At 44.8% G+C, this 23,677-nt stretch overlaps 1 protein-coding gene across 4 annotated transcripts in view; it reads left to right on the top strand.

Annotated features, from left to right (window-relative positions):
• The window catches only part of SHISA6 (shisa family member 6), a 265,285-nt gene that overhangs the window by 54,572 nt on the left and 187,036 nt on the right, over positions 1 to 23,677 (top strand). For all 4 annotated transcript variants that reach the window (XR_003923587.1, XM_030015680.1, XM_030015679.1 and 1 more), the window contains exon 3: positions 6,476 to 6,571. Coding sequence is in view for 3 of the 4 variants with exons in the window: in XM_030015680.1 (XP_029871540.1) it covers positions 6,476 to 6,571 (96 nt within the window). In the remaining variant the exon portion in view is untranslated. The remainder of the gene's footprint in view (positions 1 to 6,475; positions 6,572 to 23,677) is intronic.

The following is a 23,677-nucleotide window of genomic DNA, read 5'->3' as shown; positions in this document are numbered from 1 at the left end:
TCAGCTGTGAATAGTAAGCTTGTACCCTTCCTGGTTGTAAAGAAGGCTGGAAGATGTGATGCAAATGCACTCTGAAAGCTGATAAGGCAGAAATAAATCAAAAGGAAAAATAAGGATCTCCCAATTTTCAAGTTGGAACAATTCTTTTGTTCTGTTCTGAACCCAAAGTTCCCCCTTGGCTTGGGAGTGATCCTGGCCTGAGTTTTTACCATGTTTTATGATGCACTGGACAGTCAGGTATGCAAGAGCCATGTGCTTGCTGGAGCCCACACCAGCTGGTCAAGCTGGCCCCAGTGACTCAGGACTGTCTGGCTCATGGTGGGCAAGACTTGGCTCTGTCTGCTCAGGTGAGGTGCCTGTTCTCTTTAAGGAACGTCACAAAAGCCTTGGGGACCTGTAGGGATCACAGAGACCCTGCCCTAGAAGACCATTCCTACTGTGGTGTGGACAGTGAGCCAGGCGAGGAGATGGACAAGGCCATCCCCTGTAATCTATTTAGCACAGTCTGCGGCCAGATGGCCCTATGGGGGCTAATTTAAGCAGGGTCTCTGTGGTCAGCAGTCACATGTTATGGAGAGCAAGAGGGTTGAAGCAGGGAAGGATGTGACAAAGGCTTAGCATGAGGAAAAGGGAGATAAAGAAAAAAGAGGCAGTTATTTTGAAAGAAGGTGAAATTATGGGTACGTTGTCACATTATTAGGACAGGGTGAGTGGAACTCAGCTCTCCTTAGCCCACCAGTGTGATTTAAGCTAAGGAATATCTGTAGGGCACAGAAAACTCTATTATTCCCTGCACTGATTTGGACTACATCTTGTCCATGTCTGGCTGCACAATGCTGAGAGCTCACCCTAAGTACCACTGAACTCTTTCCAGTCTCTTTTTTTTTTGTACATTTGCATGTTTAGGATAGACAGATCTGACCTGATCCCAGAACTATGGTATTAAACCAGAAAAAACACACTGCGGTGGCCCTTACTGTGCCTTTATTCTGACAAGTGTGAGAGGTGCCAGCTGGCTTATGTTTGCTTGGGGTTTTTTTTAAGAAAGAAAATGGTAATATTTCGGTGACATCCCTTGGGTGCCCCTTCTTATCATTGTAATCTCTGTTAATCTGCACCCCATGCTGTGGTAAAATACCAAGATGCCTGACCTGCCTGCAAACACTTCCTTCAGTGGTGTAGCTCACAGCCATGTCTAACACCCACCAATTTCTGCATTTAGACTTCCCTCAAATTGAGATGGTTTGTGTGCTTGCTCGCTGCCCTGTGCCACTCTGGCCCCAAGAATGCCTCATTTTGGGTCTGGAGCCATGCCTCCCCTTGCATTCAAAGATGATTGTATTTGATTGACAGGATAGACAGAGAGATGCAGAGCAGTCTGCCATGTGCTCAGCAAATACCTTACAGTCGTTTTGGCAGCTTGTGCTCTTTGTCTTGGTCTGTTGATATGTGTAAAATAGTTCCAAAAGAATCAGTTCAGAAGAAATGAGCAGCATCAGAGACACGTAGGCTGTGGGGTTTTTTTCCCCCCCTAAAAAAGATTTTTTTTCTCCACAGAGATCTGTCTGAGAATAATGTTTGTGCTGAGGAGTTTGGATGTGGGGACTCCTTTCTGGGTGTAGGTTTTCTCCCACGGAAATTTGTGGCAAGGATGAGGCCAGGATCCCAGAGTGTATCATGCAAAAGGCTCTCCATGACAGTCCCTGTCTGCCCTTCTCAGGGTGACGTAATCTGTACTCAGTAATAACGTTTCCGAGAGGTGGATAACAGCATTTTAGTTCAGCTCTAATAATTCTGTTAAATCAGAGCTGGGGTTGTAATTGCTGTTTGTGACTGAGTTTGTTCCATATGTGTGTTATGCAGGATGCCATTATAATGAAATGTTCCCTCTTTGAGCTGTATGCCCTAAAGAATATGCCTTTATTGTGTGGCAGGCAAAACACTCATCTGCTCTCTGCCTCTGCTGTGCCTTATAACCAAAGAAGAGGAAAAAGAAGTCATGTTTCACCTTGTTTTAATTTCTTTTGTAAATTTTAAGTTGTGTAAGTGTTAGTCTTCATTTGCTTTACTAACACACAGCCTTGCTGGAGTCCTGTTCATTTCTTTTAATAAAAAAGCCTGCGAGCCTGTGTGCATCTGAGGGTTTACATGCATTAGAGCACATGGATATGAGCGTAAGCGAGAACAGGGAGTGCGAGAGCAGGAAAAGCCTCTTTCAGGGAGTCAGACATGGTGCTCTGAAGCAGCATTTTAAATTTTATCCTAACCATGAGAAATAGACCTTAGAGATGCAAAATGTCTAGAGAAATACTGTATTAAAAGCTAGCATGTTCCATGCCATGAGATCAGGTAGGTGGGTGGTTGCTTTGCTTTGGAAGTAGTGAGTGTTGTGAGACTCCATCGTAATCAAATCTGGCTTCTGTAGAGCGCTTTTCATTCACAGACCTCCCTGTGCTTTGCAGGCAGAGTAAATCCCTTTACAAACAGGGACACAGAGGCACGTGGAGGGGACACAGCCTCTCTGCTGGCCTGCTTGGTGGCTGATAGAATGATGACACTGGGTGTGATCTTACGCATTCACCAGCAAGCCCCAGAGAGTGTTATCGTGTGCTAGCTGGGTAGGACACCTGGATATGGAAAGCTGGCAGACAGCAGCTAATTCCACCCAAAGCAGGAGCTGTAAAAAAGCAAAAGTGTGTGCTGGCAGCCCAAGGACATGAGTATGCTGGGCTGTGCTGCCTTGCCTTGCTTGCAACACTGAGCTCTTGCTCTTGCTCTATGTGACTTCTTTCAGGTCTTGGGTGCTGCCTCTGGGTCCTGGGTTTCAGCTCCCTGATGGCTGCAGCCCATGGAACATCTTGTGGGTGCTCCCAGGGAAATACAACACCAAAAGGCAGCTTTGCTCTGATGTGATCGCGCTTGGGGGAGGAGGGAGAGCAATGTGAATAACGCCTGTGGACAGGAGGTACAAGATAGCCATCGAGCTGTCCCCACCTCATTTACACAGCAGATTTAGTTCAGAGATATCCATTTTATTGTGTGCTTGGGGTTCTGCAACAGCTCTGTGCCTGCACCCTGGCCCTACAGGACAACCTGGCGAGGGGGCACGCACCATGCCAGGGCTGGTGCAGCCTCCAGCACCAGGAAGGGCCTGGGGGAACCTTGCAGGGTGTTAAAGAGGGGCTCTTTCTGTCTGCAGTGGCAGGGTTTTGTTGGTTGGGTGTTGATTGGCAGTAAAAATCCCCAAAGTCTGAAATTAAATGAAATGAAAATCAGTCCATTTACACTTGTTTTTCAAGGAATTAGGCCATTTTTAGCTTTCTCACCATGGGACAGAGGGAAACACCCAGCTACAGCCTACTAGAAGTGAGCACCTTGGATAAGTTCCAGGGGCTCCTTCTTAGCCCACGAGACAGACCATCAGCAGCTCAGCTCAGCTCAGCTCATGGCCGAACCCCTTTTTGGCAGGGCCAATCCCTCTCCACCAACTGTGGAAGGACTCCAAACAGCTAGGTGCGAGCACTCAGCTGAAGGTAGGAAGGAGGAAAACAGCCCCAATGGAGAAAGAAACAGGGGTGTTTTCTGGTCTGGCATAGCTCTGTCTGTGCTTCCACTGCTCTGCAGCCTTGTCTACTTGCACTTGAGCTTCTTTAGCTCTGCTGTGGCTATGGGACACATGCATTTTGATAAGGTACAAGGGAGCATTCACTTCCAGTGTGAAACATCTCAGTCAAGAAGTGATTATGAAAAAGTGTCTGAATAACAGCACCTGAGCTTGGTTCACCAGCAGCCCCCAAGGTGCTTCTAAAAGTAAAAGCCATGTACCAGCGTTTTTACACTGAAAAGCCAAGAGAAATGATCACGAGTGAGCAGGAATAAAAAAACATATAAACCAAACATAGCAGCCTATAATGTATCCATAAAAAGGGAAAACTCATGCTACTTGAAGTCTACAAATTCAAGTTTCTCATGGGAAAACATAACTCCTGTTCAAATACTAATGGGTTGTTATCACAGGAATGTTTTAATTTAACTACTATGTACTATAAGAAGGGGCAGAGCAAGGTTCACAGAGCAAATGGCTGATGAACAATCTTCAATCTGCCAGTAAATGTTTGGGTTTTTTTTATATACTTCCCCTTCTTGATCTGTGTCTTAAACAGATTCTCCAAAGGGACATATAAAAGACAGCTGATTTCAGCTAGAGGTAATAGCACATATTTGTGTGTTTCTTTTATCCTTGTTTAAAATGGTAGATTTATGGCACTGATACAGTGTCAGTCACCAGAGTAGCTGGCCCTGAGAGCATAGAAATTGATGGTATATGAGCAAAAATTGGCTTACTGGAAAGAAAAAATGCAGCACATTTTAGAAAAGTGATAGAGAAAAAGAAAGCAAATTGGGCATTGCAGCCACAAACCATCTCTGCAGGCTTCTCAGGACAAGAACAAACATCTCATGAAGCAAGAATAACTTCCAGGGACTCAGAGGCAAATGTCTGCCACCCCTTTCCAGGAACACAGCAGCCAGAGCTTGCAAGACCTACATAGGAAGAAGAGAGAAAGAGCCCATGACATTTCCTGTGGAAGCAGAAAATCCTTCTTTCTTTTTTCTGGAAACTCTCTTCTCAGCCAATTTATGGGTGGATGCCTCCACATTTGAAGGGTTTTGCTGCTGCCTTGCATTACTATAACTGTAAGAAGAAAACTGTCTTGCTGCTAACACTCCCAAACCTGCAGAAACAATTTATATGTGTTTTGAGAAGTTTACAGTTTACACTTGACTGACCTTGACCAGAAAAAATATGTGAGGGAAGGGAGTGGGATGATTTTTCTATTAGAAGTCTCAGCATCTTCTGCCTGCCATATGTGAGCCTCCTCTGAGGATCTTCAACATGCTAATCTGACAGCAAAGTCTGTGCTATGCTCCCCCAGACCAGAGAGTTGCTGGTGTCCTCCCTGAATGAGGAGTGGGGTTTGGAGCCTGCTCAGATCCATTGCAGAGCAGAACAGTGGGACATTTTGGGTAAATTTAAACCTTGGAGTGGTGCTTACCCTCAGCCCTCTCATATGCAAGGTGGACTCTGATGACAGGAGTAATGGCCTGCAAAACCAGTAGTAGCTGCTGGGATACTGGGGTGAGGACGACTGGCTAAACAGGAAAGAGGAAAACTTTGCAGACTGATGAGATTTCAAAGTGTCTGTTCCTATAGTTTTCACAGTGTTGCCAGAGAGCCTGAAAGTATACAAGAACAAACGACATTTGGTCTGTGTTTGAAAAATAGTAAAGGGCCATAGCATCTGTCAGAGGCAATGTGAGCCAGCCAGAACATGGCCCCAGGCTGCATTTCCACCTGGATCCCTGATGCCCATTTGGCCCTCCCCATAGCTTCCTGACTCAGCTCTCCTGCTCGAGTTGCCGTGCACTGGACCATCTGCTGTGCTGGACTTCCAGCCACCATGGCTCAGAAGAACAGTGATGCATCACGGGCTTGTGCAGAAAGGCATGGGGAAGATGGAGACTTAACAAGGAGGGAGCTGCATTCCCAGCCCCTGAGGCTGCCTTACTTCCATCCCCCTGCACCTATCTTATCTTTGCCCCTTTCTAAAATAAAAGGAATAGAAAAATTAACAACATGAAAAAGGGAGGAGATGATAAAAAGTATCTGAAAAATTATCTATGTCCTCATTTCAGAGCTTTGCATGGTAACAAGGAGGCAGAAGGCCTTTTTCTTTATTAATATATTAAAATATTAAAAGGCTGGGTGTCTCCTGAACCTACTCTGTTGTCATGGACTGAGGAAGCTCCTAGGAAGTGTTCTGCAGAACACTATTGCACTTGAGAAACTATCCAGGGGTGCCATTCAAGGACCAGAGCTAATCAAAGCTAAAAGACAAAATTTGCTATTGTACTGTTAATGGGGACTTGGGTCCAGCCTGGACAAGAGTCATATTTGCACCTTTGCTTTTGTGCTGAGGCAAAATCTCTACCAATGGGACATGAATGCTGTCAGGGGTCTGGCTGGAATTGGGAAGAATCAAAGCCACATCTCTTCTGATATCCTTTAGCTCCTTAGTCTTGTAGGTTTGAATGAGACCAGTTCTGTGGGAGTACTGCTCCTAGCAAACTTAAATCTGAGCCAGTGATGATCAAATTTCACGGCTATTGGGGGGTTTGGTTTGGCACGTTAGTGGTTCCCCTATCAGAATCTGTTAATTCCTTGGCAGTTATCAAAATACGTGATTGTTCTTCTTTGTAAATCTTTGACAATAAAGCAATAAGACTTTGATGCTGTTATAGCTGTTATGTTCTATTATACCCTCCGTTTGCCATTAATAATGTAACCATGTGGTGGGGCCTCGCTACTCATATATGAGAGTGACAGCCAGGCTGTATAACATATATGTGTGTTTATATATATATATACACACACACACACTGAATAAAGGTTTCTTTGTTTTCTTTTCCTTGGCAGGTCACTATGGAAAGGATGTTTACCGAAGTGGAGGGCCAGATCTCCATAATTTCATCTCCTCCGGGTTTGTCACGTTAGGAAGAGGACACACGAAGGGTACAGTGGAAACAATTTTTTGCTAAATAAAAAGATTGTTTTAAATAAAAAAGCTATAACTCAGAAGCTGGGTTCTAAGTGCTATGAGATAACAGTATTGGACTGCAGTCAGTAGATTTAGTCTAGAAAATATTGCTGCAGGTAAAATACTGTGCTCCTGGCAGAACCTTTTAAATCCTAGCAAGGGAGACGGTGGGAGAGTGTAGAGTTGGACAGCCAGACTCCAGACTCCACTCTGACTTTGCAGTTCAACAATTTATACTGCTTTGTGTTTTCCTGAGTGCATGGTTGCAAACCATCATTGTGCTGCTGTACTTATAAAGGGAAGGGGAAGGAGTGTAATGCTGTCCAAGGGCAGGCAGTTAACACTTCAAGAGTGCTTTTCTGGATTTCTTTTGTTTGACTTCTGGGCTTTTTTTGGGGGGGTAATATGAATATTTTATAAAATTATTTCTTTTTAGGTCCTAAAAACGTATATTTTATGTGTTCATATAATCTGTGATATAATGTACAAACATGAAAACACAAAAATATACATATACTGCTCTGTGTATGTTCTGTGTATATGTACTGTATATAAAATATATGTTGAGAGACAGTTGTAGCTATATTAGATAAGTAACCATATATCCCAGGAGTTGTGGTGACACAAACACTGTGAGATCTGACTCAAAGTAGCTGGTCACCAGAACCCCAGATGAATGTTCTTTTATGACGTTGTTGCATATTTGGTGAGTTTTTATAGTGTACAGTGAGACTATGTTTGGAGCATCTTTCTGTTCACACCCACACCCTGACTGAGTCACACTGGTGCACTGGCAGTGGGTTGCGACACTGGGAGTGCAAGCATGTGCCATGCCAGTACTCGTCTGGTTTTGTGTCTTGCTGACTTTTGAGACTGTTGTACATTTATATAGACACAATGTATGTGGAGAAACCTATATAGACACAATGTACTGTATGTGGAGATGTGTCCATGTGCTCACCTGGTTGAATGCACCTGTGTTGTTTCTGTGGATGACCATGACTCACAAATTATTAAAAGACCTTTATTTTTTCGTACATTTCCTGCACTTTTTCAACTTCTCCACGAGTGTCATCCAAAGCAGTGTTGGTCCTGTAGAACTGTCAGAGAAGAACAAATATATGTATATTGTCTGTGTATGTCTGTGTGTGCTTAAATAAAGTTTACTGAGGCTGAGGCAGCACCCGTGGGACTTGTAATACAATACCCTGCAATTCCAGCCTGGCACTGCACTGGTGGGAGGAAAGCAGAGAAAACCACCATGAACCTTTGGGTGGGCTGGGAACTGAAATGGTTCAAGGAAAGACTCATGGATGGCATTTCACACAAGGTCTCCGTTTCTCCTCCCCATCCAAAAGGAGTTTTACGGTCATGTCATACCACATCAGGCCTGACAGTATCGTTAGGATGAGATAGCAAGTGTACCCTAGTAGAGGCATGGTCTACAGAGCGGTGTGTCCAGATAGCCTTCATCAAGCACATGGATAACCCTGGGCAGGGCTGTAAAACCTGCCACTGTCTCAGATATTTGGATTATCTTCAAGCAGTTTTCTGTACAATATATTTTTCCCAGTTCCTTCCCAGATAAGAATAAAACCTGCTTTCCTTCTTTAACTGAAAAGTCTTGGGGGCTCTGTTCTTCTGTAGATGGGCCAGTGGTTTTCACACCTTTTCCACTGACTTTGCTGGAAGCCCCCCAGAGCATGTTTCCTATCCCTGGGAAGGTGGGAGAATGGGCAATGGGAGTCCAGACTGTTTATATACCACCTCTTCCAACAGCCATCAGATAGGGCGGTGCTTTCCAAAGTGAGTAAAAGACTTTTATTATCTGAGGAAATTAAACTACATCTTAGCTGTTTATGGACATAAAAGAATGGATTGGCCTTTGACTTTACATTTCAGCTACCTGTAAATTCACATTTTACTTGAACAGTTACATAATGTTAGCTTCTTACTTCTTAACGGTAAATTCACATGCCCACTCATGACTGGTGCAAGGGATTAACATCTCCACACATTCTGCAGGCAAACTGCCTTGTTTGCTTGTACAAATGTGTAGATTTGTCTGTGATATGATTTGATTGCCTATTTGTGCTGTGAAAGCAGGAACTTTGGATGTAACAAATGGCTTGGGGGGTCTATCATTAAGATTGTGCTCTATATCATTTGACTATTTCTGGAAATATTACACGGTAGAATTCCTGTGTTCGGTTTGAACTGGCAACACAGTTGTAGACAGGAGAGAGGGGTGTTCCAGCAAGGGTTACAGTCCTGAGCTTTAGCTGAGCAGCTTCACACTCAGATTTTGTCCTATTTCAGTTCCAGCGCATGTGTTAAAATCTCCACCCCAGCTACCATTAGCCAAATAACCTCACCCTGCCTTGTTGTTTACATGGAGGAGGGTTTTGCTTTTAGACTGAACAAAGCCAATGAAGTTTATCTCAATATTTCTTTGCATTGGGAGACACATTTTTGGTGTTTTCTCAACTGTCTTCAGTGCTGGCAGAACTCCAAGTGCTGAGTAATATTTAAGAACTGATCTATTTTGGGCAGAAGACAAAGATGTGAGACATGCCAAACTACCATGGATACCAAATCAGAATATTCACATGTCTGACATCCACAAGCTCCTGCAAGATTGTGATTTATGATTCTTATATGACACTCCATTGTGCAATGCATCACTGCCTGGCATTTAAGTCTATAAAATCACTACACAGTGTGTTCTTCAAACCATGGTAAAAGACTTCGCTGTCAGTCTGTCATGATGATCTAGGAATGAATCCAAAGTCTTTAGGCCATAGAAAGTCTCCATGGTGAGACGCACAGCATCTCACCTGACGTTAGATATCTAGAAGTTAGACATTTTATTCTGGGGTAGTAGCCTTCAATTCCATGTAGAGACACCTGGGTGACACCAGCACCTCTAAATAAGTATTCACTGGATGGGCACTAGGCACCTCTTCCCCTCCTCTAGCAAGAGGGGATCCATGGCAGGCTAGGTCTTTTAGCCATCAGAGGAAGGCAGATGAATCCTGCCTGCACTTGCTTATATAGCAGTAGCTACTATTGCTCCAATTGCTGTGGCAGTTGCTGTAAGAGTTCAGTGCTCCAGTGAAACAAGTAGGAACACTGAAGACAGGAGCTATCACATCCCTCTGTGCACTAACCTAATTTTAAAAACAGCTTCTTCAACCTAGTCTCTCTCTGAGCATCTTGCTGCTCTCAGATGTCCCAGGTTGAGACTACCCTAACATGGACCATACTCACTGTCCTGCCAGGGCTCTGCAGAGCTCTGCTCAGTCACGCAGGCTGGTGTAGAAACTTACACAGCTGCAACACAACATGGAGCAAGCACCCGCATGGATATTCAACCACAGTGAGTGAACAAGTCTTGAAGAGCAATAAATTCACTCCAGATTAAATACTCCAGATCATGATTGTTGAGTTTTCAGGTAAAAATGCATTTTTTATTTGGTTTTTTTTACTATCAGGCTCAGACCTTGAAAATAGTTTCTGATTGGAATTGGACCTCTTGTATTTCACCAGTCTGTGACAGCAGTAGCAATTCTGTAGAGCAGATGATAATCTCACTTTGTCACTAAACAACTTCTTTGTTTTCCTAGTAACTGCAACAGTAATAAAAATAGTGATTTTTTTTTTCTGGAAAAGCATAATTTCCCAGTTGAACTGAGTGGTAGGGGTCAAGGAACAGTGAAGCAAGAGGAATATGGCATTTTAGACTCCTCTACTGTAGGGTCATCTCATAGGGAAAAACAGGACTTTTCCTACAATCTCCTGGTTTCTTCTAAGTTTATGCCAGATCCTTCAGGAGGTGCAGAGGTAGGGCTGCAACTTGAAAAGCATGTGTGGAAAACTCAGGAAGAGTCAAGTGTCCTCACAGCCTGCCGAATAACACTTTCAGAAATGGAACCTCTCACTTTTGGTTCAAGGCTGCAAATCTTTACCGTTCCTGGATTCACTAGGAGATGTGCTCTGAATTAGGGCATCTGCAAGAGTCTCTTTTCTTTAAGTATCGCACTAAAATTTGCACCTAGGATGTTCTCCAGCAGTGCCAGTAGGCAGGAAAAAAAATGAACCATGTATCCAAGTCAGTGTGTTGTGGCTGTTAAAGCCTGACTACATTGCTGCTGGCATCTCTGTGGAACTGCAGCAGCATCCTGTGGTGTGGGCAATGTGAAAATTATGTTGGTGTAGAGAAGCCAGCCTGGTGACTGAGCAATAAAAGCTACCCAGAGTTGCCTTTTATCTTGTAATATTTGGTGCAGATATGGCAAGATTTACAGCCTGAATGTGGGATTTGCCTGCCTGGGCCTCTGTTCTCACTGGTTTGCAGCATGGTTGTACCTCATGCATCCGCAAAGTGGCTCACGGCACACTTTTGATGGTACAGCTGTCCAGTCTGAGCTGGTTTTGGTTGAGCGCATGTGACTCATGGTGGGAACATGGTATATGTCCTTTAGCAGGACCTTACACCCAGCTAGACATCATACTCCCCAGATACAGCCTCACCCCTTGCCATGTCCTGATAAATATCCCCCTCCCTGTTACGTGAAATGATGCACAGCATCCATGTACAGGCAGAGGGGAAAGTGAGAGGTCAGCTGTTGCTGACTTCTTGCTTTTTCATGGTTGAAAATATCTCCCTCAAATCAGCTGTTTTTTGTGCTTATTCAAGAGAAGCAAATTGTTCTCAATCTAGTCCCACCTTAGAAAATGATCACCTTTCTCACCCAGGCCATGTGCACATGCATGTGCATGAGTTGTTTTGAGGACAGACAGACCGTATACCCCATGGTGCCAGAGCAGTGGAAGGTGGCTACCACATGGGTTCAAGGTTTGGAAGCTGCAGGGGTTTGTAAGAGTGAGAGGAGACAAGGTAATCTCAGGATGGGAGGGTGAGCTGACAGGCTTGAGGTAGCAGCTAAGTGTCCCAGCTCCTCCTCACTCTCTTGTCTGTCAGTGGACTCTGAGAAGCTGTGGGAGCTACTTCATCACTGACCTGGCACCTTGTGCTGCCAGTCCATGGCCAGACCTTCACCTCACTGGGTAGTGCCCTGCAGCCTCCTGGGGATTCAGACCACTCTGGGGAGTGCACTGTGCTCCCATAGTCACCCCACAGGCCAGTACTGGGAGATGGAGGGCTTGATGTCAACAGGGTCATTCAGGCTTATTGCAAGATCAGTTTCAAGAGTAAAGCAGCAGCTTGCTTTATCTGACAGTTTAACATTTGTGTTTGTTTATAAGAGAACCTCCTACAAAGGCAAACACGAAAGAGGACAAATGCAGGTCTAGATCATATTTAGCAACCAAGATCTTCCTGAGCTGCTTCAGTGTCTCAGCCAGCTGAGGTGGGCGGCAGCTCCACTTTCTCGTCTTTTTCTTCCCAGGGAGCTCCAGAGCTTTCCCAGCACCATGTCTCTGCTGCTCCCGCTGGAAGGTGATGCCTTCCCTCTGTATGGAGAGAGGAAGCACAGAGTAAATGACTCACAACTAAGTCTATGTTTGCCCAAGACAGCATTGCCAAGTTCATGTTTCTGTGACTCTTAGAAAAGCTTGTCGATGATGATAGATAGGGCTGTGGGACATCCTGTGTCAATATGAGGATCAGGTCATTTCCTTCCTGAAATGTCTTGATCTACCCATCCATTGTGTTCCCTCGTTTGCACATTCTTCCCACCTTCATTGGTTTTTCTGCAAGCTGAAGAATATCTGTGACAGGCTCTGTATTTTATAAATGACATACCTGCATGCAAACTAATCTTTATGCAGACACCTCAATGGATTTATAATATTCAGCATGCTGCAAGCTTTGCATACAGACTAAACGTGATACAACGTAGTAAAACAGGATCAGGTATTCATACTGGCTGACACCGCTTCCTCCTCTTGTATGCACATTGTATGCATTCCCCTTTTACGCACACCACTGTTCCTTTTGGAGACCCCGAACTGAGCCCCTTTTGCAAGCATCAACGCAGGAACCAGCAGTTTTACTGGTCCATTGGCATGTAAATATGATTCAGAGGTGAATAGTAGGAGAGAGATTTATTAATTTAATCATCATTAGCAGTTTGAGGATTCTGATTCCTCTCTCCAACACTGGTTTCCTCTCTCCAGTCCTGGTTCCCTGCTGTCATAGCTGGTTCCCTGTCACTTGGCTGGCAGCCTTGTGTTCCAGTTTCTTTCCCAAAGTGCTGGTTCATACCCTTAATTTGTTATTTTGGAGTCTTGAATTACATCTGTCGCAACCAGCATTAGCCCAACGCAGCTACAAAACATGCAGTGAATCAGCTCCAAGATGGAATTTACTGCCTCCCCCCATCATTAGTAATCCACAGTTGCAGTAGACTCATTAATACAGGGAAAGAGAGAAGTTTAAGGGTCATTTTTTTCATACCTGCATCTGTAATATGCCATGAATAGATTATGCAAAAATTGAAGGTTAGGTATGTTGAGTCTTTTTTTTCATTAAACACTTGTTAGACATTTCATATCAATGGGGAGATGTCAAGCCAGAGCCCGCTGCATCCCAATGAATCATTTTATGTTCATCCTGGATAATATCGAATTATTTTGATGGTGTCTTGCAGTGTGTGTGTTAAAGATCACTTGCATTCTGATTCCAGATTAATTTCAACTATTGCATATTCTGGCACTTAATTGTATTGACTTGAAAATAGGATCATTGGGATGTGGAAACTGCTTCACGGTTTTGCAGAAAGATTCCATTACGCAATAGAGCATTTCAATCCGCTCTGAATTATTTAATCAACTTCAGACGCAACCGTCCATTTCTCAGCAGAGTCTGGACAGCTCTTTTTTTTTATAGCCCTCTGAATAGCTGGGTGGGAGGAGAGTGGGAGAGTGGGAGGTCACAGAAACCACACCGATCCCTGCAGCAGTTGCGCAGCATGCCACTGCTGTAGGCAAGGAATGGGGTGAATATGAGCAAAACCACCTCAGTCCCTGGGGTCACCTTCTGCAAAGTAAATCGAAATAACTAAGGTGATGGGTTCATGTCCTTCTGTCTTCAGACAAACCGGCCACAAACCTGGCTTGAAGCATAACCTGGAGAGGCTGTTTTGGAACGTGGCTCTCCAAGCTAGTGTGTACCACACTACGAGCAAGTAGCAGAAGGAGGATTGGCAGCTAATCTGAGAGCCTTCCTCGAGCTTATTAAGGAAACAGCAGAAAAATGACCACAAACAGGGCACAGAGCACATATCTCGCTGCTAAGCCAGGAGACTCAGCTTCCTGTGGCAAGAAGCCCACAGTTGCTCTGTAGCCAGCTAATAAATGGAGACTGCTTCCTGCAGCAAGAAAGCAAGCTTCCCCTGTGGGCAGCCTCACTGGTGCATGTGAAGAGACACTTGTTGTCAGCTGGAGAGCATATTGTTCACCACCTCAGCCAATCGATGGCATTTTTAATGTGACCTGATCAACATGCTTCCTGGAGGACACAGGCAGGACTGAGGTGGGAAGAGAGGATGCCAGCCAGGTTGGGTTGCCTCTTCTTTCTCTCTGAAGGACAGTTAAACCCAGAATCTTGTGTCTAAGCCAGGGAAAGACCACCGTGTGCCTTTCCAGGTGTGCACATTCAGGCTGGGATTAGCAATGTATTTTGGCAACTAGTACCGAAACATGCAATATTGGAGCTAAACATGCACCCGGCACTCTGCAAAAGGTCATGGGGCATCTCTGGCTTTTGACTTCAGCATGTGGTCCCCTTTAGAGACCCAGGCATGCACAGGAGTTTGGGACTAGCCTTCACCACTGCCACTACTGAGGGCCTTATGTTTCCATGTCAGCGTAAATCACAGAAGTTATCACTCAACTCGTTCTCTGTCTGTGGTCAGTGAATTATTTTGCTCCCAATTCCTTGTCCTACAATCTCCATTGTATCCAGCAATCTGCTGAGTTCCCAGGGATGGTTTCCAATAATCTATTACTCTAGAATGGATTTCTCTTCTTTCTGCTGTGTGTTAACAGTATATCAAAATAAATTACAATAGCTGAGAGGAGAAGAAAAAAGCCCTGCCTGTTATAGGATGCCCTTTCACAGAGAGTCTGTCAACTCTCCATGATGTTTTGGCAGATACCTTTGAAAACTAAGCTGAAGGCTGGTGAAAAGCTGGCAGTTACAGCCCAGCTATCTATGAAACAGGGAGCTTCAGCTGCATGCCACAAAATTCTCTTTGAAGAATATCTTTTTCTATATTTATTATCAAGAACTGATGTATAAAACCCCTAATGATTTCCTGCTACAGTGTCACTGAGCATCTCAGACTGGTTATCTCCCCAAACAGGGATTTTAACTAAAATTAAGAATCACCCTTAGAGTTTCTTTAGCAGGTCAGCATTCAGTCTTAATTGTGTTTGCAGATTGTAAATAAGAAATTCAAATATTATGAAAAAATTGGAGATTCTTGGGTGCAGATAGGGACTTTGCAGAGGGATCTGTAATTCTGAAGCATCTCTGATGTCACCAGAACAACTGAATCTTGTGGTTCGGCAGATGAAAAGCTTGGGCACACCCGAAAATCTACTGCTATAGCAAAACCAGTATGTTATATACAGTTTATCTTCTAAAGTTCCTTGGGAGGAACATTGGCTCATCATCAGAGAAGTGTCTTTGGAGACACAGGCCGCAGGTTTGCTTTCCAGATTTAGTTTCTAGACGTGGTGCTCACTCAGGGAAATTATTTGGTCTTAGGAGCTTCAGTTTATCCTTTAATAGACAGTATAAAGATGTGGACAGTTTTGGGGGGTTTATACAACAAATGCCACAGAAGTAATTGCAGACAGTCCTTGAGAGACAGACTTGAACTTACTGATTGACTTTTTCTACTCTTTGAAACAGTTTAATCTCCATTTCTTGACAGCATGCGGGCCCCTGGCTGTGTCTAGTTTATATTGTGGTAGTGTCTAAAGGGCACAGGTGGAAGATGGGAACCATGATTCCTAGATGGGGACAAACCAGAGGGAGACATGCCCTGGATGTCTTATTCCTTCTTGTACTGGATTTACAGGTGTGCAACAGCTGAATATCTGTTGAAGTAGCAATGTTAAGTTTCACAATTTACAACATCACTTCGTTGTCCCAGATCTACTTTTACAGAGCTGTGGTTATCTAGTCATTTAGTTCCTGTTCTGTTCGTCAGCTGGAGGAATTCTTCTTCGTATTATTCCAAAGTCAGTTTTGTTTAATACTGCCACAACTTTGCTACAGGTCTGGTGTCCATGCTCTAAGAGGTGCATAGTAAAACAGCTGAGTGAGGGCTTTCCCACTGCAGTTGTTTTGCAGTCAAAAGGATAATAAAATTTTCTTTGCCTAAGCACAAAATCTGTGACTTTCAGTGTGTTGGGCCCTTAATCTAGCCTTAGCTGAAATAACAGAAGCTGAACTGTAATCTGCTGTTGTGTAAGGCCTGCTGCAGTTAGCATATTGCTCTTCTGCTTCAGAGACAGCAGATGTAGATGTTTTCATCCTTTTCTTGTCCTGTCAGCTGCAGTTGCATCCAAGCAGGGCTGCTTTACTCTTCCAGGAAAGGGCAAAGCCTGTTGGCTGAGAACCTCCTTCCGTTTAGATTGTCTCATAGTGACTAATGCTGGTGACATTTGTCAGTGAACCATTAATCTTCCATTCATGGGGCTGCAAGGACACTTCAGAGGTCTGTAGTGAAGCCAGCTGATTCCTACCATCTCTGGCTTGAAGTCAGGCTTGTACTTTCAGCTAGGCACCAAAATCCTTCTCTACTCAGCGAGAGGTCCTGCGCATTTCATCGATCCTGATGCCACAGGCTGAGGTCACCACCAGGACCAGGATGACTGTTGCCCTGCTTCTGTTCTTCATTGTGTGCCAGGATGCAATGTGGACTGCTGGCAGCCTTGGGCTTGTAGGAGACACAGTGCTCACAAGTGTAAGGCCTCTGCTTTCATGGATTGCCACAGCAGATGCTGGAGGAAGTGCTAAGAAGTTTGCGCCATTAAGCCCAGGTTTTACAAACCAGAAGCCTATTTTTTGCTCCAGAGAAGGACCGGTTTCTCTCTGGCATGTGAAAGATCTTGCTTTAGCTGGAAGATATTTCTAACTGTTGAGTTACTCTTTGTGCACTCAGGGAGAGTCTGAGCTCAGCAATTTCCCGCCTGCCAGAGTGACATTGCTGTGATTGAGTTTAGGTTATGAAATCAGATTGTAGCATACCTTTTTTACAGGTGAGGGAAGTCTGTGCAGTGCAAAATTTGCTACTGTTCTCCATGAACAAACAGTGCAGGGTTCCCAAGGAGCAGGGAGGAGGTAAGGTGAGCAACTGCATTACGTTGTCCTTTGTAACTGCTTTGAGGCTGAAATTAATTTACAGTCCCCTGTGGCATGACTTGCTTCTGCTGCCACGGCAGTGGGTAGGCAGTTGAGTCAAAGTGCTACAGTCCTCTCAGGACTTGAGGAGAAGGAATGGGCAGCCCTCATCTGTCTTTTTCCTGAAGATGGAGATAACTTGCTACCTGGAGGTTCTAAGGAAGTGGTAGGGCCAGCAGGTTCTCCAAGAAACCCTAAGAGAAGAGCAGATTATATTGGGAAGTGAGGGAGGGCTATGGACTGAAGGATGAGTAAAGCATCTTCTCCTTGCTTGGACTTTCCAAAACAAGCCCTGCACTCTTCCTCCTGCCTTTCTTTTAAGGCACCAGCAAGTGCCGTAAAAGTTATCATCTCTTGGGAAGAATACACTCATAGCGCTGATCAGAAACATTGTATAGGAGAGGAGGGGTTGCACTGAGTTCCCCAGCAGCTGTGCCAGAAAGCACCCCTTTTAGAGGCCTGAGCCCCTTCCCACTGCTTGGCTCCTGCTGTTGCTGGGACAGCTGTTTCCTTTCTGACAGCATCTCCATTTCTGGTCAGAACTGGAGTAAACCCGTTCTGTCATCCACACTCTTCAGGTAGTGGCTTTAAAACTCCCCAGGGTCCTGAAATCCCTCATGCAGTGGCCATCACACTCCTGAAAACGGATGCCCACAATCACTTATTGTAGCAGTGTGCCCTTATTTCCTTACATAAAGGCAGTCATGATGATTTCTCCAAAGGTTATCCTGGATGAGGGCATGACTCCATGGAGTAAAGCTGCCAGAACCCAGGTCTGTGGCAGTTTCTGAGATTGGTGGTTAGATTGAACCTGTGATTTTTTTGTCCAACAGGTGAAAAGCAAGAAACACCTCATTTTCACTGAGTCTCCTTCTAAATTAGTGGCTGCAGAAAAGAGAGCAGCATTTCAGCTAGAGACAAACGATAAGACAGTGCCCATAGCAAGAAGATGCATGCAGCAGGAAGCCTTCAAGCAGGAACAGATCTCTTCATGACAGTTTTTCTGACTCTTGGATAGTCCTAGCACCAAGTGAATGAACAGAGAAACTGGGGTTTTGCCAGTAATTCATATAGCTGACATACAGTTTCTGGACGACAGCCTAGTTCCTCAACTAAAGAGCTGATTCCAAGCCCACTTTCTGCCAATGACTGGTATTTTTTAATTGATTTCAATGGCACTGGCTTGGATCTGCTGCAGAAAATAAACTTATGTATGCCAATGCAGACCATACCATACTGCTGTTGCACACCTGCCCCTTGAGAAAATGATGGATTTGCTTTCCCAATGTGCATTTCGCCCTCTGAACATGGAATGAATCAAAGACACATTAGAGCCCCTTTTTATTTTTATTTTTTTTTAAATGTAGCTGATGTTCCTGGAAATGTGCTTATAATGTGAACAAAAAGGAGTTTACTGGTCAGGCTGAAAATTGATCCCTGACTCTAGGAATCAAACCGGATTTTGCCAGTGGGAGTTTGTTCAAATTCTGCGATCAATGCATGAGACAGATTGAGCTCGGGGGCTTGCCTTCCCAGCTACGATAAGAAAAATGTTAGTGCAGACAGCGAGATGCAGATCTGCTGAGTAAAAACCCTCATCCTACACAATCATATTTCTGAGCAGATCTGCTCTTTATGTGGGGCCATATCTGTGCACACAACTCACAGATTTCTCTTTGGAAACATAGCCCTTCAAAATTTTATTAAGGTACTATACTCTTATCTATTCTTTTTATGTCATCACCCTGCCTCGATTGTTTAAAATGTAACACAAGTTTTATTCCAAAGTATATGTTACTGTTATTAATTCAAGATAGGCTCAGATACCAAGAGCATACTGTCTATAAAAGGCATGTCCTCATATTCATTTTAAACCAGGAAACTAAAAATAGAGCCAGTTCAAATATAGGTGATGAGAATAACCTGAGGTTCATATTAGAAGGTATAATATGAATAAAGGCTTTAAAAGTGCCTGGAAAAGTGTTTGTGCTTGGAGGGAGCTGCAGATAAAAGTTTGTAAAGTAGATTTGGGACAGAGAAGGTAGTTTGGTGAGTACTATGCATCCTCTCTGTATGGCAACTGAAAGGCATTGAATTAAAAATTCTGTATTCAGAACAGAGAGCAAGAAATGCTTTTTGAGTCAGTGTGAGTATTAGCCTGTGGACTTCACTGTCACAAGGTGCTGTTGAGATCAAGAGTGTGCAGGACACAAAACAAATCATGATACGTTTACAGGTAGTGAGAAAGGCAAAGTTACCATAAGTGTTCAAAGAGGAGTGAGGGAAGTAATACGTACGTTCAGGTCTGAGGCTTAAGTGCCTCAAACTATTGAGACTGGAGGAAACCTCTTTGAGTTCAGGCTGTCCCATAAGTGTCCAGGGCAGTGGTTCATCTTGTAAAACAGTTAATACCCTGTACCCACAGAGTACCAAAAATACGCTTGATTTGTTCCAGTTTGGTATGACCTGAGTGAAAAATAGGACAGTCCAAATAAGGGGAGCGAGAACTGATCAACGCCTGCATAGGAAGAGGTTGGGTCACAACTGAAAAGTCAACTCACTGTGGCACATTTGCAGATGGCATGAGGTGCGGGGCCACAGATGACCCTCACTGCTTCATTGTGGCCTCTGGACACTGGTGAGGGGAAACAACTTTGATACTGTTCTTGGTAACACCTCAACCTTTCTTCTCAGGGTTCCTCAACCTGCTTGTAGCTCCGGGTCCTGGCTGACGCTCACCCAGCCTGGGGGGTGTCCAGCTTTGCCCTGTTCCCCAGACAACACAGGAGCTTTGCCCTCCTGAGTGCTTCTAGCTGCTGCATGGAAACTGAGCACAAGCAAAACACAGATCCTACGTGGTTGTTGAGCTGACCCCAGTCTAAACTCTTGGTGGGCTGTTGATAGCCCCTGTGGCTTGGCAGGGAGGTGTTTCACTTCCTGCAGGCTCCAAATCGCTGTAAGTGGGCTTCACCAGCTGCAGCTGTGTCTAGGCAAGTACAGGGCTCGCACAAGTCAGCAAGCAAATGAGTTTAAGCAGTGCAGAGGAAAGATGAGCAGAAGATGATAAATGTGTGACCCACCCTCCAGTGCCATGCAAGAGTGCAGCCCAAAGGGACACATGCATTTGAACCCACAAAACCACAGCACTTTGTCTTGCGTCACCCATGCTGTTTATCTCTCTCTCAAATGTTTAAGCCCTGTGTAGGCTGTGATCCCTTCCTACTGCAAATGAAATATCTTACTGGGGGCATAGTACCCACAGTGTGCCAGGCTGCTCCCCTCCCATCCCTGCCCTCCAAAAGCAAAGCAGAGAGTGAGACGGGTCCTGTCAGCAGCTTGGCAGTTTCCAGCCCCTTTCTGTGCCTTGTGGTACATCCTGACACAGACTCTGCCACGTAAACACACACATAGCCTAGTGACTCCATATCTCACTGATGCTGAGGCATCCTCCCCTGGCTTGTCAGGGCAACACCCGTTGTCAAGTATCGTCAGTTCTGACTTGCCTTTTAGTGAATGATAGGAAGAGGTTGTGCAAAATGATCGTGCCCCATGTTCTGGTGGCTTTTCCTGCCCCTGATGAGGTCTCTGGGCTCCCCTGCAGCCTCTCTCACGTGCAGTGCAGACAGTTGTACGGTGACACTTTGTGTTGTCCATTCACAGAATTGCGTGTTCAAGTGCATTTTTTTAAGACCTTACTTTCCTATTTCCCTACCTTTCCTGCAGTTATAACACAAGCCTTCTAGAAGATCTTGAGCTTCAGGTCTTATTTCTCAAGATCCCTAAAGTGGTTGGCAGTCCTTTGAAACTCTTCATGTGCAAGCAGCAGCAGCACGGAGCCTGGCAGCACGTGAGAGATGCAGACAGCCACAGCTAGCACATGGCAGGAAGCTACTGGGACAGCACGTCCGTGGCTTCCATCACACACCTCCCTCCAACCTGCCACAGAAGAGACCCCGTCCGCGTGTTGTCAAGTGTATTGTACACTGTCATGGTCATGCCCATTACAGAGTTTTCACCCCTTAGATGTGAATAAGGATTTGTATAGACCAAGTGAAAACAAAATACATAGCTGCCGTTGGATTTTCTAAACAAGCCTTTCAGAGCTGCTGGCTTCTTTTTCATATGCAGATAAGACGGAAGTACCTTGAAATATTTAGGCAGAACTGCACAAGAGACACTGAACTGGGGATGGCAATCATAACAGAGTGAATTTTTACCATTTTCAAAGCCTTTTCCTGCACCAGTATTTCCCAAGAAAGCCATCCAATAAATCGGGATGACTATCTTAATTTTGAAGTTGGGGGAGGAGAGACAGGAACAGGACTGGAACAGGGATCAAACATGACGCATAGATCAGAAAGATAGTTTGATGGAAATAAACTGGAGTCTGAGTGGGAGAAGGAGATACAGTGACTATATCTACCTTGGACTGTGGCATTAGTTGTGACCACTGTACACAGCTGAGGTGACTTTCAGAGCATACCAGAAAGGGGGTTCAGATTTGTGGTATCCTCAGGATGACACAGGCAGCATGGATGAGACAGTCAGAAATGGGACCTGTTCAGTCTGTCCTTGCACCAAAACAACAGGCTCTGGATTATCCTCATGATTTGATGGTGTCTGGGTTCTCCCTTGGTCACTTGTTATGCAGAAAGGAGTAAACATCTTTTCTTCAGGAGGATGCTGAGCCACCCATGCTGAGGTGTTGTTCAGGCTTTAGGACAGTCTCATACAGAAAACCTTCTGTTCCAGATCTCTGGGATCTAGGAACATTACCGGTGAAGCTGAGATTTGGCAATAGTGACCTTTTTTTCCATGGATTCTACAGCAAATCTTGAGCAGCGTTTGAGAGGAAGTGAGAAAGCATAAGCAGGGTTAACACCTTCTTCAGGTTCCTTTTTATCATTCTGCAGCATGGAGACCGGCTGTAACTGGAGAAACAATTCCCAGCAGAAGTCCCAGATCTGCACAAATGCCAATTCAGACATACTTAAAAGCAGAAATTTAACAGTGTCATTATCTGTTTCACAGTTTGCAACAAACCAGGGTCCTTGTGATGGAGCCATGATTTCTTGTCCATCAGCTGGAGTGGGAATAGCACTACCTGCCAGATTGCATTGATGCCTAGGAGAGAAGCCCACATTTGTGGTTACATGTTTGCTCACATGGATTTCCCAGGCATGTATGAGTTACATCAGATATTCCTCTTTTCTTTCTGAAACAGGCAGCAAAGACAAAACAGTCAGTATGGCACCTCCATTTGACTTTGCTACTCGATCTCCATTGGTACTGCCTAGGGAGAAAGAGGCCCTGCTGTGGAGCACATCCCACATCCCACGTCCAGAGCAGGCCAGAGGAGCTTCATCTTAACCAGGCCTAATTTCTCCAGTGGCTACCAGGGTGATTGATCCAAAAAGAAACTTCTCCAATACAGCCAATTTGAGGATCCCCACCTTCTGATAAATGCATAGTCCTTGTGTTGATCAGGTACCCTGGGATAGAAGCCTCCAGCCCTCAGGATGGATATGGGCCATCCACTAGGGAACAGAAAGAAGACACAAGAATATGGTGCCTTTGAGCTATTATCTAGTCCTCTCTAGATAAGAAATCACCCACAGGAGGTGCAGGAGCCACTGAGTGGCTTCTCTTTGTCTACTCTGTTCAAGAAAAATTAATTCGTACTGGAGCAGGCACAAAAACTGCTGCACAGAGGGTTTTCTGGGGAGGACTTGTCCTGCCAGGCAAGATGAGACTAGAGTTTAGCTTGTTTAGCCCAGAAAAGGAAGACCGGGAGACATGGGATCATCCTGCATCACAGCGGTGTCTTAATAGCTGGGAGGGAAAATCCTGTGTAAATTAAAGGACAATACTGGCACAAAGACAAGAGTGTGAAGATTAGTCATGGATAGATTTAGTGCAGGAGGTTTAAAGGTCAGAGCTGTGAAGTTCTCCAGCAGTCACCCAGTTAGTGTATTGGTGTGCACTGGGACAAGCACACTAGCTCTGTAGCATGGAGCTTGGTCAGTTCTCAGAGGAACACTCTGTCCCAGCATTCATGGTACAAGGCCTGGAGGATGGTGCCCTTTTTCTCACTTGGGAGCACTGCGAGGAGGTTTGGAGCCCAGCAGGAACAATGTTTCTGTAATAAGCCTGTGTCAGCAACCCAGAGTGCCTGATGGGGAGCAGAATAAAGGACAATTTGCCAGAGAAGGGTGGATTATTTGAGTCTTTATAGTTCTGTTCTGAAAGGACAAATAATGTCCCTCAAGAAAGAGCTGCTGTACCTCTGAGTACATCAGCTTCCAGCTGCTCAGACTTTCATGAGAGTTGTGTCTATTCACAGCCCTGTTCTGCAGGAATTGAATGCATCAGAAATAAAGCAGATCAAGCTAATACATTCTTCTCTTGTATGCCCACTGGTTTTCTTGCAAAGATAGGTCCCATGCCTCAAATGTCAAGCCTCCAGACCTCTTCAAAGAGGTGAGAAAATTCAGTCCAGTGGACAGGAGGGGGCAGCCCTCCAGCTCATACCTAGGACTGCTCCCTACCCCATGGTATATGGCAGTCCACCCACCTTTCTCAGGTGACCCCATGCCTTACAAGGCTCACAAGAGCTTTGGAGGCTCACACATTGGTCATGTAGATGGGATTCATTTCATCTTACTCATAGCATCTGAAAATGAGGCTTTTAGTCTAAGCT

Source organism: Aquila chrysaetos, chromosome 5 (assembly GCF_900496995.4).
Source record: "Aquila chrysaetos chrysaetos chromosome 5, bAquChr1.4, whole genome shotgun sequence".
Classification (NCBI taxonomy): domain Eukaryota; kingdom Metazoa; phylum Chordata; class Aves; order Accipitriformes; family Accipitridae; genus Aquila; species Aquila chrysaetos.
This window is presented reverse-complemented; position numbering and strand designations above follow the sequence as displayed.